The following is a 19,068-nucleotide window of genomic DNA, read 5'->3' as shown; positions in this document are numbered from 1 at the left end:
CAACAAACCCAAAAGCCACTGACTCTTGGTAGGAAATATCCCATTTCCAAATTCACACATTTTTCTGCTGTTCAAGGTGCTAAAAAATAGACACACTCACTTTTCGCACCCAACATTCACATCTAGGTTAGTTGTAGGCAAACCAGCTTCAGAATGGAGTTTCCTCTACTCTACTGTACCCCAACAGTGTGACTTTATCCAGCCCTTACAGTAACACAACGTACTATCCACACCAACTATCCCTGTGCCCTTTCTCAATTTAATGGCCTACTGAAGGCAATTTTGTGCTGTGGGGCTATGCCAGAGTCGAGACCATCTGAATTCATTTTACTCAGTGCCCTTCCAGCAGATAGAGGACACTTTCATCCCTTGGCCGTGGGCTGGATACATACTTAGGAGCCAGAAGAGAACCACGTGTCCTTCATGACACGGGTGTCCACTTGTGCTTATAATATTGCACCTCTTCCTCCACCAATCCCATTCTGTTCTACAGTTGGAATAGTGCATCTGACAGCACTGCACCAAGTGAAAGATTTAAGTAAGCCACCTTGTAAACAAGAGTCAGGAATCAATACAACATCCATTAGAATTTATTGATGTGAGCTCTTGTGTCTCGGAGAGGACAGCATGCAAAACAGGAGACATGTACAGCAGAAAGGCGGCTTCCTGCACGCTCTTGTACATTAAATCTACTATATACAGACAAAGAAAAAAGATCCACTGGGCTATAGAACTGAGTGGAGATGCAACAAAGTCAATAAATATCATAATAGCACAAAGAGAAATACCAAGTGGCACTGAAAAGAGACACTTATTTGCACCTGAAAAATGCATTACTTAGCAGATACCACTTTTCACTATAAACTTTATTACAGTCTTTCATTATCTACAGATTCAGAAAGTATGAGTTTCAGTCTGCAGGGCGAGGGTGATGTGATTTCTTTATAGAAAAGAGATGAGCTTTTCACACTTGATGTGATAAATTGAATCAGCAATCAGGCACCGTTCTGAGCTCTTCCTTCAGGTGCAAGACTCCCTACTTGACTGGCATGGCGAGGGTTAAATTACAGCCTCATTGCAATAGAAATTCAATAACAGCAGTGGTTCTGGAGGGCAAAATGCAATTTCCTGCTTCAAAAGAAAGGTTTTATTGGATCAATTGTAATTCTCCTACAGTACTGTGTCTTTAACTTGTCTTACAGACGACAGAACTTGCCCAAGTATAAGTGCCTGGAATTATACAAAAAAAAATGGAAGACAAACACACATTCTTAAAAAAATAATAAAAACAGGTGGTCAAGCTGTGTGTATTCTGTTTAAAGTGCACTATAAATACTAATCTTTAAAGATACAATCAAAGAATTCAGATAGTACCTTCTATATATTTGTTATATTCTTGTAAAGGAAACATCATATACAGGTAACAAGGTTGTTTGGCATTTACAGTAAGCTTAAAATGGAGCCACGTGATCATTTCAAAATAAAAAATGTTTTGAAATATTTTCCTTCCAACACTCTACAGACTACAGCTTTATGGCTCAGTAACAGCTACAGACATGGGGTGGGGTGTGCAAGGAGATTGGGCAACTAGCACGAGGCGGTTTAAACGCAAAACTATCACTACTGCTGAGTTACTGGCACGCAGGAGAGTGAGAGATCGCGACGGAGTCACCTTAGAGGGTAGGTCACCCACAGATGTATCTGTTCATGGGAAGTACTGAAATGGACTGCACCAAATAATCTAATGAGGAGGTTGACTAAAGGGGGGTGGGGGGGGCGGGAGATGAAGAGACAGTTAAAAGAACTATTTGCTGATAGGTTTGACTGCAACTAGCGCAATAAAGAACAACCAAGCATTCAGCCCAATAGCTCTTCAAAGAGTTTTCTTTTTTGTTGGGTCTCCAGTAAGCCATACTGTACAAAGCATTGTTTCTTTTAAAAAAAACACATCCACAGAAACATTCATTTCACTAGACTCCACTTTCTTTGTGAGTGTTTGGTTTTAAATAACTTAAACAATTAAAAAATGAGAAACGGATGGCAAAGGTCAGTAACCATCTTGCTCCTTATTTCATACACACGTATACACAGAAATGCAGCCAATGACAATTCTCAGTTCATGAAATGACATATATCCATTTGCAGGCTGGCATTCATTGAAAGGGCATCTTGTGTAAACCTGACCTTCCATGGTTTTCAAAATAGCAGGCCAGCAAATAGGAGTCTGTCTCTTTAAGGCAATATTAAAAAAAAAATTCCATCTACAAAACAGTTGCATCAACAACCAAACAACCAAAAAATATATAAAAGCTACAGGAGTGTCTGCAAATTAAGGACTACCATATCAGTCATGTTCTCACAATTTTTGTTACCAAAAGTTGACATCTAAATAATATTTTACACAAAAATATACAAGTCACAGATTGCGTCACTTGGTTATGTTTTGGTGGCTGAGGGCTGGGAGCTGTCTTCCTGCTCTGGAATTAAGTCTTCTGCTTGTTGTTGGCTGAATCCGGCCTGTAGTCTTTTCTTTCAGAGACATTGCGTTTGATTTTAGCATTTACAGGATACGCCTCTTGGTTCAGCGATGGGCTGGAGTGCGACTTTTTCATCCCATTGCCGTCGTTCTCCATACTGCTGAGTATCTCCTGCCCGCCTTCCTTCAGCAGCTTAACGTAAGTCTCGTATCGGGTTTTCTGTAACGGAAGTCAGCATGGTAACAGCTCAGTGCAAGAATAGAACACCGCACCTTCAACAGAGTAGGATGCATCCATGAGGCCAAAGATCAATCGTTATACCACAGGCTTAAGCTTCCATAGGGCCAGCAGAGAGCACAGATGCTTTTATCCCTCAATGAATCAGATATATACCAACCACTGCTCTCTTTTCTCCCCCCTCCATCCGCACTAGATCACCAAAGAGTAGTAACAGCTACCACTAAATAGATCTGATCACGTCTTGTCTCACCACTGAAGACATGATCAGTTATAAAGAAATTTTTTAAAGTTACACTTATTATAACTCTGGATACCCCAACTGCCAATTTTTAGAGGGACATAGAAAATGGGTATTTTATCCCTTTGAGTGCAAGTTAATTTTTTCCCTGGTAACCAAGATCTGATTTTGTTTTGTAGAAGAGATAACATGATAGTTTAATTTTTGAGGCCTGACTGAACGCTCGCCTGGGCTCATTGAACTGTCTTCATTCCAATGGCCATTAAATGCCTTATGTGGAAGCACCCAACTCTCACGCAGCAAAGAATTGTTTTCTAAGTTTTCCTGTGGGCACACTGATCAGTGCTCTGACCTGCACCTGACCCGGACTATGATCGATTTGGGGATATTTGACACCGACAATGGATGAAGGAAAAACCCAAGGAAATGTTCCACTGCCCCACCTTCATCTTGATTAGAGGAAATTTTAGGATAGCCATAAATGGAGTGTCAGGATGTCAAATCAGAAAATGGATCTCAAATACATACTTAACCCGTTGTATAATCCCACCCTTCCCAAGAAAGATATCAGCCACTTAACAAGTGCAAAGCCATCTGCTGTATTGTGCACTGAGTTACAGTTGATGGCCATCTTTTTTACTGTGGTTGTCTAATAAAGTGCCTGCGTTCAGGTCCTTTGCAGCCATAAGGGGTGATATTCAACTGCCTGAAAAACAGGCAGACGGCGATTGAAAGTCGGGGAAGGGGGCAACTCAGCCATCCAGTGGCTGCCCAAGACCTGCCTGATGCAACTTACAGGCAGATCGAGCAGCCTGCCGACCAGCAGCGGGAGGGAGGCTGCCTAAATGTGCAAACTAGGGTTGTAGGACCCCGATTGCAATTTTCAGGTACCAGCCATTGCGGGGCCTAACCTTAAAGGGACCGTTGGAGGTCGCTCAAAAAAACAGCCCAGGAAGCTTTACATTTTGGTTTTTGGTGGGTCCAATCCTCTTGCACCCCCAAAAAAACTCCAGCTCGTTGGGAGGCCCTCCCAGAATTGACCTGTCGGCCTGCTCAGCATGGAAGCCAGCCAATTTCCCGTCCTCCTAGGATCAGTGAGCCGCTGTGGGCTGTTAGGCGCCTGCAGCTTGCCAGCAGTTTTGCTAATGAGGCCCGGGCCTCAAAATGGCTGGGGCCTCAAGCCAGCACGAACAGATGGGCAGAGCAGATGCTCTGTCAACTTCACCCTCAGTTTAGGCGCTGATTGAAAATAGCCCCACAGTCTTGTTTGTCAAACCCCAATGACACTGCTGTAATTTTTTTACCTAAACACCCACTGAAAAATAGGCCCAAAAACCAAGGGTTATGTTTATCAGCATTTTTCTAAGCCAAAACAGACTTCAAAGCCAATCTTGATACGGGTTGGGGTTTATAACATGGAGTGGACATTATTTTATTCAGTATTAGGTGCAGATGGGACAAAGTATGTAAGTGTGTGTATTACATTACACCTTTTTGTGAATAACAAGGAAAGACATTTTACATTTACGACACCCAGTGCCAGTGGTCACCCCCAGGCCAGGTCAGGACTGCACCAGCGTAAGGTTTTTCCAACTCCCATAGCATCCATCTCTGATTTAATGGCAGTTCTGTGCTGGATTTAGTAACTGGATTGAGACTGCCCAAATGTACCTGGTGTAAGAGATTTACAGCCAGCAGAAAGTGAAAACTTTCATGCCATCAGCCTGGGCTGCAGTTGAACCCAAGTCCCAGAGGTGAAAGGTCATTGCACCGCCCTCTCTCTCACCTACGGGACATTGTCTGAACTTAGTTCTAAATTTAGCCAAAATCCAGTTCTAAAATATGTCGAATGCAGGAGAGTTCTCCCCGGTGTCCTGGCCAATATTTATTCCTCAACCAACATCACTAAAACAGATCATCTGGTTATTTATCACATTGCTGCTTGTGGGACCTTGCTGTGTGCAGATTGGCTGCCATGTTTCCTACATTACAACAGTGACTACACTTCAAAAAGTACTTCATTGGCTGTAAAATGCTTTGGGACATCGAGGCCATGAAACGCTCTATATAAATCAATGCTCTCCTGAACGCCTCAGCACTAGAAACACAGCTGCCATTATCACAGCAAGCTCCTTTGCTGTTTCCACAGCATATTCCCTGCATATAATCTTGGAATGGCATGTGTCATGTCGTTGAGTTGAGGCACAAAGCAATTTGGGGACAAGCCATGCAAGGGCCTGAAAAACTTCTTTAAATTGTCAATGACCTGGTCTGACTCAGTTAGCAAATGCACTGTCCTGTGTGGAACGGAACTATACAAACCGGGTAGGGCCCAGGTTAGATCCCCGGGTTAGCTGATCTCAGCCAGGGCAGCTGGATAGTTGGCCTCAGCACCCCTGTGCTTGGTAAGGAAGAATCAGCCAGGGTTCAATGCTACCGCAAAGTGTATGTGAGAGCACATGACGTGAGGAGAAGATCAGGCTCTGCTGTGATACCTCCCATGGTTCAATAGGCTGCCAACACACAAATAATGAAGCAGCCCGTGCCCGCATGCAGCAAAGACCTGGACAACATCCAGGCTTGGGCTGATAAGTGGCAAGTAACATTCGCGCCAGACAAGTGCCAGGCAATGACCATCTCCAACAAGAGAGAGTCTAACCACCTCCCCATGACAATCAACGGCATTACCATCGCCGAATCCCCCACCATCAACATCCTGGGGGTCACCATTGACCAGAAACTTAACTGGATCAGCCATATAAATACTGTGGCTACAAGAGCAGGTCAGAGGCTGGGTATTCTGCGGCGAGTGACTCATCTCCTGACTCCCCAAAGCCTTTCCACCATCTACAAGGCACAAGTCAGGAGTGTGATGGAATACTCTCCACTTGCCTGGATGAGTGCAGCTCCAACAACACTCAAGAAGCTCGACAACATCCAGAACAAAGCAGCCTGCTTGATTGGCACCCCATCCACCACCCTAAACATTCACTCCCTTCACCACCGGCGCACAGTGGCTGCAGTGTGTACCATCCACAGGACGCACTGCAACAACTCGCCAAGGCTTCTTCGACAGCACCTCCCAAACCCGCGACCTCTACCACCTAGAAGGACAAGAGCAGCAGGTACATGGGAACACCACCACCTGCACGTTCCCCTCCAAGTCACACACCATCCCGACTTGGAAATATATCGCCGTTCCTTCATCATCGCTGGGTCAAAATCCTGGAACTGCCTTCCTAACAGCACTGTGGGAGAACCTTCACCACATGACTGCAGCGGTTAAAGAAGGCGGCTCACCACCACCTTCTCAAGGGCAATTAGGGATGGGCAATAAATGACGGCCTCGCCAGCGACGCCCACATCCCATGAACGAATAAAAAATAACTCGCCCTCAAGGCTCACAACATGCGAAGAACACCCACTTAGGTTTGATATCAGGGGAGGGGATGAGAAGGGACTTGCATAACTGGATCCCAACAACTGCAAATGGCTTCAGAAGAGGTGGGCAGAAAAATAACCAGCACATAATGATTGGGGAAGCTAGGATAGCGACTCCAAAGTCTTCATTCCATATTTGATACAATAAGAACAGTGGTGGAATAGAACAAGGGTTGAAAACACAGCTGAATAATGAGAAATGTCCCAAACGCAGCAGAAAGTGTCGCATAGTGATCAGAAAGTCAGTGTAACTGGACACTGAGAACTGCAGAGCGTGCTTGGATTGGGTTCGCATCTGTAAATGACACTTACAAATACTCTTTGTAGAATAGGGGCCACCAGGGAATAATTATTAAAAGAAAATGATTGTGATGTTACTGCCACACTAATAAAGCATTGCGTTTCCTACCCAAAGGAGTTGAAATCTTCAAACAAACAATCTCCCCACATCACCATTACATTCAGCCTTTCTCATCAGTAAGACTCGGCATGAGGAAATATGGGCGGTATTAACCGACTGCTGTAAGTAAATGCATTAATCCTGCGATTATCCATCTCTTTAAATCCACAACCAATTTATACAGTGCAGAGTTTCCTCAGCCGTACTGAATACAAATGGTGTCACTACTTTTAATGATACTGAAGGACCTCATGCACCAAATTCCTTCATCAAGCTCATCAGTCAATAACTTAATTGCCGTTGGACTGAAATAAGGAGTTGCTAAATGAATGTCAATAATTACTAATGTTGCTGTTTGTACTTCAGGCTGTCATTACATGGTGGAATAAACCCTCCCATGGAAGTCCCGACTGGACAGTCATTAGATTTTGATGTAAACAGATGCACTGCAGTATGCTTTGTTCCCTGGGGAGCGCATTTGGCTGCTGGGAGATGAGGTATCCTAAGTTGCAAAGAAGCTTGTGTATTCTCCCTCTGAGATCAACAATCCAAGCCAAAGAATGGGCAAAGAGAGGCAATAAGTCAAGCTGTTTTTGTTTTGACAAGGCAAGAAAATTGAAAAGGTACTGTGGCCTCACCCTCGAGATGAAGGCGGATGAAAAACTGACTTCAGTAGTCTGTATATCAATTAACTTTCAGTGCCGTGAGAGTAAGGAATAAGCAGTGTTATTATATTTTAATGTTTCCTTTAGTCTCGTGTCCAAGCTAGCTTGGGTGTGCAATACTTAGAACTTCAAGTACATTTTAAATGCCGAGTAATTGGTTTATCTAAAGGAAGGAAAGGGAAAGGACTTGTATTTATATAGCGTCATTCACGATTCTTACTGACTATTTATATAGTCCTATTCCACTCATTCTTCCATTATGCAGGAAAACAGCAAAAATACCACCCTTTTTTACTGCAATCTTGATTAATTTGAAATAAGAAATTTTGCAGAATGCGAGTCACTCATAAATGATCTCAAGTCTTGTGTTGTGCACGGAATCCACAGGTTTGCTGGACTTGCTGGCTTCCTCGTGGGAATCAGATCAATCTCCTCATTTCCACTGAAATTCCAGGAAGAATACATTCTTATCCAGTATCAACCAGCTCCTCTCACTCTGGCCTCTGAGTGTCACCAGGACTTAGCTGTATACACCTCGGCGATTCTGGAATTTTAAACTCGATCAATTCCGGCCTCTTGTGCATCCCCGATTATCATCGCTCCGCCATTGGCGGCCATGCCTTCAGCTGCCTAGGCCCTATGGTCTGGAATTCCCTCTCTGCCTCTCTACCTCTTTCTCCTCCTTTAAGATGCTCCTTAAAACTTACCTCTTTGACCATGCTTTTGGCCACCTGACCTAATATCTCCTTACGTGGCTCAGTGGCAAATTTTGTCTGATTACGCTCCTGTGAAGCGCCTTGGGATGTTTTACTGTGTTAAAGGTGCTATACAAATGCAAGCAGTTGTTGTACAATCTGATGCTCCAGGGTAAATAGTGTCGCTGAATGAACTGAAGACAGTTACTTTGTATCATCTCAATTGCAAGGAACTGCGTTTATAATTTTTATTCTGAAATGAAGCTTTCGATTTTCACATAAACTAACGTTTTAACGGAAAGCAATCTGCTGCATCACCGAAAAACGGCAAATGGCTAACACCTGGTTATTTTTATTTCTTGACTTGAATGGACGGATGACGGAATTGGGAATAAATTCACCCTGCCCGTCATTTCACAAACCCAACTCTACGGAAAGGTCATCAGATTTGGAGCAAATTAAATAAGCTGCATAAAGAATAGCGAAGAGGATTTCTCATTGCTGCGATACAATGCTGCCTGAGCTCAGTTCTTTGTGCTTAAATTGCACGGGTGTTAAAACATCTCTTTCTCTACTTAAAGCCCAAAGAGGCACTGGAAAAATCACAATGTTATTACTGAAATTGACATCGCAAGCAGGGGGCATTTCCTTTGAAGCTAACGTTTAATTAGAAGAGCAGGAGGCAGAACTGAGCACAGTTTTAATTTCAAATTCTGCCATGGAGCTTCTAAAATGCAACTGTCCTAACTGAAGTCTAAAAACACTAACCCGTAGGGAGCAGACTGCAGCTCCTCATCAACTTTTGGCCAATTCGTTTGCTCTAAACAGCTTGCTGCGTAGTGTCAAGAACTTGAAGGCAGACTTACAAAGTATGGAAACGCTGCAGTTGTGTTTGCTGCTTTGCTCAATAATAAATAAATTGCTTGTTTAATAGATAGTCACTGACAGTTAATTTCTAATGGAAGAAACACCAGCCTTCCAGCAACTTGCAGGCCAATGTTTCTGCTCTTTCAGCTATTTTTGTTCCTGTCCTCTGGAACTCCCTCACTACATTCTCCGCCTTAGCAGCCTGCCAGTTGTACCTTGCCAAAAACATCATCTCTGAATACATATCCCACGTAAAGTTATTCAGGTGTAACGAGAAACAGAGAGGAACAATCTGGCCAACAATTCAGCGCTCAAAGGCAATCGTTCCAATCTAGAGATCACAAATTTGCACTCATCCACTTACTCATCTGCATCGTCCCCCAAACCAGAAGTGGGGATGGAGAATAGCTAAGTCCCAGTTCCCAACACACGGGTTCCACGGGTTTCAGGACAGGGGAAAGAAATCCTTTCACGGCAAACAACACTAACACCATCTAACAAAGTAAAAACCTTAGCTAAATGTTGGGATGGTTTGTCTCCTGACATTCTACACTACAAACTCATGTTCTACATCGGTTCTCGGCTTTAAAGGCTCCATTCAAATTACACAAAGCAATGATTAATTCCTACAGGAAATAGGTGTACATTATTTGACCTGGAATCAACAATAGATAATGATAAGATACCAACAAGACCTCCATTCTAATCTGAGAAACATGAGGGGAGAACATAAGAACATAAGAACATAAGAAATTGGAGCAGGAGTAGGCCAATCGGCCCCTCGAGCCTGCTCTGCCATTCAATAAGATCATGGCTGATCTGATCCCAACCACAAATCTAAAGAACACAAGAAGTCGGAGCAGGACCCGGCCACACAGCCCCTGGGCCCTCTCCGCCACCCACAGGGCATTGACCGATCCGAACTCAGCTTCATGTCCAATTTCCTGCCCGCTCCCCATAACCCCTAATTCCCTTTACTTCTAGGAAACTGTCTATTTCTGTTTTAAATTTATCTAATGATGTAGCTTCCACAGCTTCCTGGGGCAGCAAATTCCACAGACCTACCACCCTCTGAGTGAAGAAGTTTCTCCTCATCTCAGTTTTGAAAGAGCAGCCCCTTATTCTAAGATTATGCCCCCTAGTTCTAGTTTCACCCATCTTTGGGAATATCCTTACCGCATCCACCCGATCAAGACCCTTCACAATCTTATATGTTTCAATAAGATCGCCTCTCATTCTTCTGAACTCCAATGAGTAGAGTCCCAATCTACTCAACCTCTCCTCATATGTCCGCCCCCTCATCCCCGGGATTAACCGAGTGAACCTTCTTTGTACTGCCTCGAGAGCAAGTATGTCTTTTCTTAAGTATGGAGACCAAAACTGTATGCAGTATTCCAGGTGCGGTCTCACCAATACCTTATATAACTGCAGCAATACCTCCCTGTTTTTATATTCTATCCCCCTAGCAATAAAAGCCAACATTCCGTTGGCTTTCTTGATCACCTGCTGCACCTGCATACCAACTTTTTGATTTTCTTGCACTAGGACCCCCAGATCCCTTTGTACTGCAGTACTTTCCAGTCTCTCGCCATTAAGAAAATAACTTGCTCTCTGATTTTTCCTGCCAAAGTGCATAACCTCACATTTTCCAATATTATATTGCATCTGCCAAATCTCCGCCCACTCACCCAGCCTGTCTATATCCCCTTGCAGGTTTTTTATGTCCTCCTCACTCTCTACTTTCCCTCCCATCTTTGTATCATCTGCAAATTTTGATATGTTGCACTCGGTCCCCTCCTCCAAATCGTTAATATAGATTGTAAAGAGTTGGGGACCCAGCACCGACCCCTGTGGAACACCACTGGTTACTGGTTGCCAGTCCGAAAATGAACCATTTATCCCAACTCTCTGCTTCCTGTTCGATAACTAATCCTCCACCCATGCCAGAATATTACCCCCAATCCCGTGATTTTTTATCTTAAGTAATAATCTTTTATGTGGCACCTTGTCGAATGCCTTCTGGAAGTCTAAATACACTATGTCCACTGGTTCCCCTTTATCCACCCTATACGTTATATCCTCAAAGAACTCAAGCAAATTTGTCAGACATGACTTCCCCTTCATAAAGCCATGCTGACTTTGTCCTATTAAATTATGCTTATCTAAATGTTCCGTTACTGTCTCCTTAATAATAGACTCCAAAATTTTACCCACCACAGATGTTAAGCTAACTGGCCTATAATTTCCAGCCTTCTGCCTACTACCCTTTTTAAATAACGGTGTTACATTAGCAGTTTTCCAATCTGCCGGGACCTCTCCTGAGTCCAGGGAATTTTGGAAAACTATCACCAAAGCATCCACAATCCCTACTGCCACTTCCCTCAAGACCCTAGGATGGAAGCCATCAGGTCCAGGGGATTTATCCGCCTTGAGTCCCATTATTTTACTGAGTACCATCTCCTGAGTGATTTTAATCGTATTTAGCTCCTCCCCCCCGAGAGTCCCCTGTTTGTCCAGTGTTGGGATATTCTTAATGTCCTCTACTGTAAAGACTGAAACAAAATATTTGTTCAGCATTTTTGCCATCTCCATGTTTCCCACCATTAATTTCCCGGTCTCATCCTCTAAGGGACCTACGTTTGCCTTAGCCACCCTTTTTCTTTTTATATAACTATTGAAACTCTTGCTATCTGTTTTTATATTTTTTGCTAATTTCTTTTCATAATCTAACTTCCCTTTCTTAATCAATCCTTTAGTTACTTTTTGCTGTCTTTTGAAGAATTCCCAATCTTCTATCCTCCCACTAAGTTTGGCTACCTTATATGTCCTTGTTTTTAGTCGGATACTATCCTTGATTTCTTTACTTAGCCACGGATGGCTGTTATTTCTTTTACACCCTTTTTTCCTCAGTGGAATATATTTATTTTGAAAGTTGTAAAATAACTCCCTAAATGAACACCACTGCTCATGTACCGTCTTACCCTTTAATCTATTTTCCCAGTCCACTTTAATCAATTCCGCTCTCATACCATCATAGTCTCCTATGATGGTATGAGAGCGGAACTATTATATCATCTTGTGGACTATGGAAAACAAAACTGATGGTTAAAGGATAGTGGCTTTATAAAGGACCTATTGAAAGTGGTTTAAAGATAAAAACAACATCCTTGCTTTGTTCCAGCATCACGAATGGCTTAACATTTAGAACTACCAGGTCTCAGCAAAGCCGACAGGTCTTTCTGATTCCCAGTGAGTGTTGCTGTGTGTCACTAGTTAAATACATGGAGTTTTGTTTACCTCCATCAGTATGCAAAGCTGTGTCAAGAATAAAGGAGGCGAATTTTATCCCACTTCGTCCGGTGGGAATGGGACGGGGGGGGGGGGGGGGGGGGGTGCGGCCATTAAAATGCAGTGTTCAGCCTTCGCCTCATTACCTCTGGAATCCTGCTGGCCACCATTTTAACTGCTCGCTGCAGCTCGGTGGCTGAGGTGGCCGGCAGAAACAGGTGGGAGCCTCATAAGTTTATGCTAATTGGGGACCTATTACAACATGGGTCCCCGATTGGATTTTAACTCGGGCCTGAGGTGGGGAAGCTGCCACCACTTTCCTGACAGGGAAGGCAGTGGCCAGCAGCTGTCAGAAGGTCGAAGAGGTAAGTCAAAATCTTTCTTTCGTGGGCCTGGAAGAGCAAGAGTGCTCCTTCAGGACCCACAAGGAAAGTCATAGCTTCCACTGCCCCGGACTCCTCCTCCTTTCCTCTCCCATGAGACGCTCTTGAAACCCCCTCCCCGTGACATCTGTTTGCCGGTGAGCCTTCCTTTAGTGCCAGCTGGTGGTCTCTGACCGCCTAAATTTCCGCTCCCCCGCCCACCAGCCAAATTCCTCGCTCCACCTGTTTCGGGTAGGCAGCTGAACTGATGGCATGCAGAGGAGGCCCAGGAGTCGAAATAGCCCCGGCCTGAAATCTGGGCCTGCCAGAACGCTTTGCACTCACCCAAAGCTGGCTGGGAGTTAAAATTGAGCCCAAAGTAATAGTCTCACTGTTTCCAGTCTCCTTACCACAATGACACTACAGCTATGGAAAGTGGACTCTGGCTGTATGAAATAACGTCACAACTTCAGGGCACAGTGAAAGGATTAAGTGAAGAACCACAACTGTTAAAGGGAAAAGCAATATGGGGGAGATGCAAGGAATGGTTTTCCAGTAGGTGTGAAACACCATATGATTAAATATAGTCCCTCCCTAAGAGGATACATTTCTATTTTTTTTTTAAGAATCCACAGGCATCTCATAGACATCTAAATGACGCTAACCCTTTGGGGCTTGTGACGAGCACTGGGATTCCATCCAGTAGTAGGATGGCTGTTGGCCCTCACTGACCGTAAAGGCAGCCAAAAATGGACTTCACATAAGTCAAAGAAGCAGGGCCTTTCTGGCTAGGAGACAGGACATGGAGGATATGACCATCCAGTAACTGCTACTTGAAAGGCCACGTGCAGAAGTCGGCTGTGATGTCCTAGATGGTGGAGCAGGCTACTAACACTCACTACATGGGCTCACGCACCAGTATTGGTAACTTGAATGAAGTACTAGAGGTGCCTGATATCTGTGGATAGTATTCCAGCCTGACCAACTTCCTTTGCTTTATTTTTCTTTGAGGGTCTCCTAGACAGGTACAGTGGAATTCCCTACAATATTAGTCTGGAAAGAAGGAGGTCATGGTGATGTATGAGATATACAAAATATTAAATGGATAGGTAAACACTTGAGCATTGCCTCAAACTAGGGAAGGAAATCAGGAGGAGAGGACTTGAATTTAAATGAGTGAAAAGCACATTTAAAGCAGATGATATTTGGAAGAGCTTCTCTTTATTCCAAGAATGACGACTGTTTAGAACAATTTTGGACAGTAGAAGCAGAAAGATTAGGGACGTTCAGAAAGAGGCCAGATTCTATAATGGAGGGATTTCAGCTATTAGAGCGATGAGCTACAATTAGAAAATATCACTTTCACGGCATAGATATTACTTACCACTCCATCTCCCATGATGCTGCTCACGGGAAGTATAGTGTTCAGGTGAAATGGGGTTAGAAGGTGGGAGATAATTGGCCCAGGGTGTGCAGATGGAATTTATTTCCCATTTTAAAGTCATACATTCTGTCCTTATTTACATACTTTCTTTCAAAGTTCTTGGGCTCAATTTTACGATGGTGGCGGGTTGGCAGCGGGGGCGGGGGCAGGGGTGAAGGTGCGCGTGGCAAACCCGCATGAACAAAACTTACCGTTTCCGAGGCGATCGCATGTTGATTGATGATGATTAACGTCCTCTCCGGGATTCGTGCCAGGCAGCTACCTGATTGACAGGCTGGCTGCCGTCAGGAGCTACAACGCAAGGGTGGGGGGGGCGTGAGAAAGAGAGGGTGCGAGATGTTATCCGGCACAGGACTAGAAGACCGGGGGGAGGGGGGGGGGGTGGTGAAGAGGGGGACATTGGGGGGGTGAAGAGGGTAACATCGGAGCGGGAGACAGGCGTGAATCAGAAGCGGTGGGCAAGCCGCCTGGGTAAGTTAAAAATCATTAGAATTATTTCATCTGTCACAGGTAAAGTGCCTTACGTACCTCAATGAGGTACATTTGGCTCTTTAACTGTCATCCCGCCAGCTTTAATTGCCAGCAGGACTTCAGTTTTCGGGTTGCCCGCGCGCACACAGGTGGGTCCTTGGGAAACTCGGAAATCGGTGAGCTGGAGCCGGCTTCCGACCCTGAACGGGATTTCCGCAATTTTCCGAGCCCCCCCCCCCCCCACCCAGCCCCGCCCCAACTGCCTCCAAAAATCACCCCCCTTATGTCCACATTTAGAATGGACACTGCCTATGTAAACTTGGCATGCTGTAATTGCACCATCCCTCCAATAGCAGCACTGCAGCAATTCCACTGGGGGAGGGTGCGACAAGAGCAGTTTCCATAATAAATGTGGACACTGGAGCTTGGAATGGGAAAAAAAGTTGTCAGGAAGTGCATGTGGGCTCAAGATTTTTTAATATATCAATAGATTTGTTCTAATGATTCAGCACCTTCATGAGAAGAGCAAAGAAAATTGGCAGCAGAAAAAAGAGCTGGTTGTGACGTGGTAACAACAGCAATATCACCCTCTCCGAAAGGAGATGTATACAATCAGTTTATTTAATTCACTTTTCTTAGGGAAGGACAGGAGGCACCTACAATGAAAGTAGCTGAACGAGGTGATAATTTGACATTGAAAGTACCTTGCACAGAGTGCCTATCCTCTTCATGCACACAAAAAAGAGATTCTTGAACATCTTATCCATTCAAAATCACGCACTGCATTAACACCAGAGCGAGCAAATTGGCACAACAAATGGCGCGTGTTCTCATGTAATTATCTAACAATGAGAACTGTGGCAAGGAGGAGTGCTAACATAATCGAGAACAAGTCGGTAAGTCACATTTACGAAATGCATTCAAACTAGCTTGAAGGGGAATGCCAGGACAACAACCACAACAACTTGCATTTATATAGCGCCTTTAACGTAGTAAAACATCCCAAGGTGCTTCACATGAACATAGAAACAGGAGTAGGCAATTCAGCCCATCGATTATCAAACAAAATTTGATACCGAGCCACGTATGGAGGTAATTAGGACAGGTGACGAAAAGCTAGGTCAAAGAGGTAAGTTTTAAGGGGTGTCTTAAAGGAGGAGAGAGAGGCGGAGGGGTTTAGGGAGGGAATTCCAGAGCTTAGGGCCTAGGCAGCTGAAGGCACGGCCGCCAATGGTGGAGCCATGACAATTACTAAGCTGCATTGCTGAGGATTTCTGGTCAACACAACATGTAAATACTGCCACAAAACTGAAGGTGCTCCTTTTCTAATTTGTTGCCTCTGGTGTTTCTAAACTCAGTCGTGTTTATCTGTGGAGAGGTGAGTGCCGGAGTTTTTCCCCAAGCCCTACCTCGAACTCCAGGTAATGCTCCTTCAGTCGGTATTCATCGATCTCCTTGGCTTTGACCTTCTTGTCGGGTGGGTAGGAACGATGTTCAGTCAGTTCAGTGGAAATCTGTTTCAGCTTGGCCTCGTGTGACTTCATCTGATCTTCCTGCAACAGAGTGGTTTAAAATATATCTATAAAACTAATTAAAATAAAAACAAGCACAGAGTTTGTAGCAACAGCAGTTTTTAAAATGGTATCTCCATGAGCAGTTAAAGATCTCTCAGTGTTTGACAACGTTAAGCACTGAGAGGATTGATACAACCTTGGCAGAGCCCTTTCAATTCTTCACTTGAACCACCACATCCGAGTAAAGTGAAACAGAACCACATATGTGTTGAGGTGACCTTCAGTTCCAAGCAGACTGAGGGTTTTAAGTGATGCAAAATTTGAAGCAACAAGATTTTCTTAATGGGTGGGGTAGAGTGTTCATATTCAATTCTTTACCTTGAGGAAAGTGATTTTTTTTGGGATGGGGGTCAAGGAGGGGAAGGAAACAAGTCAATATGAAGGGGAGAAAATTGCAGGGCTATGGGGAAAGAGCAGGGGAGTGGGGCTGATTGGATAGCTCTTTCAAAGATCCGGCATAGAAACAACGGGCCAAACGGCCTCTTTCTGTGCTGTAAGATGCTATGATTTTATGAAAGGAGTTGAAGTCAGTTTAAAATGACAGCTTGATGTTTGAAGGGCTTGACTTCTTACTTCCAGTGACGTCCTGCTTATAAACTTCAACTTCCTGCAAGAAGTTTCACAATTTATCTGAACCTCGAGAAGGCAATGTCACAAGTTCTAGCAGTGCTGGTTAACCAGGTATTAAAAAGTCCTGCAGGCAACTCTGGCCAAGGTTGGCGCACACTTACTACCACTGCTCGCTTACCTGTGCCCCATTCCCTGTGCCCCACATTCTGGAGACCAGACAGTAGATGTGCTTCTCTGTGCAGTCCTCTACATTTCTACTCAGGGACCCCTGTTTTCACACCCTTATCATTTGTACTTCATTATGTTAAAACAAAATGCTCGTTACCTTCTCCACACGTTACCCATGAGCTGGAGACAGGCACTGCTGTGTGCTAGGATAAGGCACAAACTAATTAATGTCAGCATTAAAACAGGACATGGAAAGTCAGGACAAGGATTTTACTGCAGAGATGGTGGTTTCATTATTAGATCAGTTCCGTTATCATTTCGTTTCAGCTGGTGGCATCTCCGCAGTACATGCAATTTGTAATGCAATGCTGGAAAAATTCTCACATTACTACATGTCAGATATGTTTCCATAGCAATGCCACATGTTAAAGGCATGGAGGCAGGTCGGAAACAGACAACAACTCAAGTTGTGTCAACACTTAAGTAGCAGGATAGCACAAAATGCCAGCATTACTGTCACGAATGGAAATCGTGGGTGGAAGAAGTAGTAACTGAAAATACTGCGCTTGGATTGAGTGCCAGTGCATACCGTTAGCTGTGCAGCTTCCTGCAGCATCCTGCCTGGAAGAAAACATAGCCCCGTGTTTCCCACAGAAAGGAGGGTTGGCACAGGAAAGAAGGACAGGTGAAAAAAAACCTAAAACATAAGAACTTAGAAACTATTGTTGATGATATACTAATAAATCCAATAAGGAATTCAGGAGAAACGTCTTTACCCAGAGAGTGTTTAGAATGTGGAACTTGCTACCACATGGAGCGGTTGAGGCAAATAGCAAAGACGCATTTAAGGGGAAACTAGGTAAGTAGAGGAAGGAGAAAGGAATAGAATAATATATTGATAGGGTTAGATAAAATAGAGTGGGAGGAGGCTCGTGTGGAGTATAAACACCGGCATAGACCAGTTGGGCTGAATGGCCTGTTTCTGTGCTGTAAATTCTATGTAAAATTTGCAGATAAATACTTATTGTATTTGTATGGCATGCTTTTGCACACTATTTTAGAACCAGTGAAACAAAACACAAAGGAATGTCATGTAAATGTGTTAAGCATTTATTGCTCTTATCGCCAATGGTAATTTCTGTTTTAAGAACACTGGGTGATACAGTGAACTACAACATCCTTTCAGCCCTGGTTTGAACTCATCACAGAATAATAGAATCAAAGTATCTTCTCTCTGCTGTAAGGGTCCAGTTTGGGCAGTTCCCATCGTAGTGACCAGCGGATACACATCCACAGCATTAAACGCTGGGAATTTCCTCGGCCACCGCAACGCAGTGGAAGATCGGCAGAGACCCAAGATACCTTATAAATAGAGGACGTTATGCTAAACACACAGGGTTTGTGCTGATCCTCTGCCGAAGTTACGGGCGGCCGATCGGGAGAAACTCCATGGAAGTTCCCAGAAAAACCGCCCAGAATTCAACATCAGTCGGCATTTAATTGCTAGTTTCACGCTGACAAGTCATAAGGTTGGCTGACATAGGGCACATTGGTGCCGCAGAGAATGCTCTAGATGGCACCAACTGAGAGGCTTAAGGATTGGGTGAAGCAGTAGCTACCAATGGTGGAGTGGAGAAAGCAGGAAGCAGGAAACAAGGACTAATCTGGTATGGGAGGAGGAGGAGGGGGGGGGGCACATGCAATGATTAGGGCTCATGGGACTGGGGGTAATATATTAGCATGGATTGACGATTAGTTAACGGACAGAAAATAGAGAGTAGGATTAAACAGGTTATATTTGGGTTGACAGGTTGTAACTGGTGGGTACAGTGGATCAGTGCTTGGGCCTCAGCTGTTAGCAATCTATATCAACGACTTAAATGAGGGGACCTAGGGTAATGTATCCAAGTTTGCTGACAATACAAAGTGAGGTGGGAAAGTAAGCTGTCAGGGGGACGCAAAGAGGCTCCAAAGGGATATAGAAAGGTTAAGTGAATGGGCGAGAAGGTGGCAGATGGAGTAAATTGTGGGGAAATGTGAAATTATCCACTTGGTAGGAAGAACAGAAAAGCAGAATATTCTTTAAAAGGTGAGAGACTAAGAAATGTTGGTAGTCAGAGGGATTTGGATTTCCTTATACATGAATCACAGAAAGTTAACATGCAGGT

The 19,068-nt window shown here is 44.1% G+C and overlaps 1 protein-coding gene across 5 annotated transcripts in view; it reads right to left on the bottom strand.

Annotated features, from left to right (window-relative positions):
• Positions 1 to 574: 574 nt before the first annotated feature.
• LOC137329207 (PH and SEC7 domain-containing protein 3-like) overlaps positions 575 to 19,068 on the bottom strand; it is a 333,226-nt gene continuing 314,732 nt past the window's right edge. For all 5 annotated transcript variants that reach the window (XM_067994400.1, XM_067994402.1, XM_067994403.1 and 2 more), the window contains 2 exons: positions 15,998 to 16,141; positions 575 to 2,696 (listed from right to left, as the gene is read on the bottom strand). In XM_067994400.1, coding sequence (XP_067850501.1) covers positions 2,484 to 2,696; positions 15,998 to 16,141 — 357 coding nt within the window. In that variant the 3' untranslated portion in view covers positions 575 to 2,483. The remainder of the gene's footprint in view (positions 2,697 to 15,997; positions 16,142 to 19,068) is intronic.

This window comes from Heptranchias perlo, chromosome 1 (assembly GCF_035084215.1).
Source record: "Heptranchias perlo isolate sHepPer1 chromosome 1, sHepPer1.hap1, whole genome shotgun sequence".
Classification (NCBI taxonomy): Eukaryota; Metazoa; Chordata; class Chondrichthyes; order Hexanchiformes; family Hexanchidae; genus Heptranchias; species Heptranchias perlo.
Note: the sequence above shows the minus strand (reverse complement) of the source record. Positions and strands in the feature narration are given on the sequence as shown.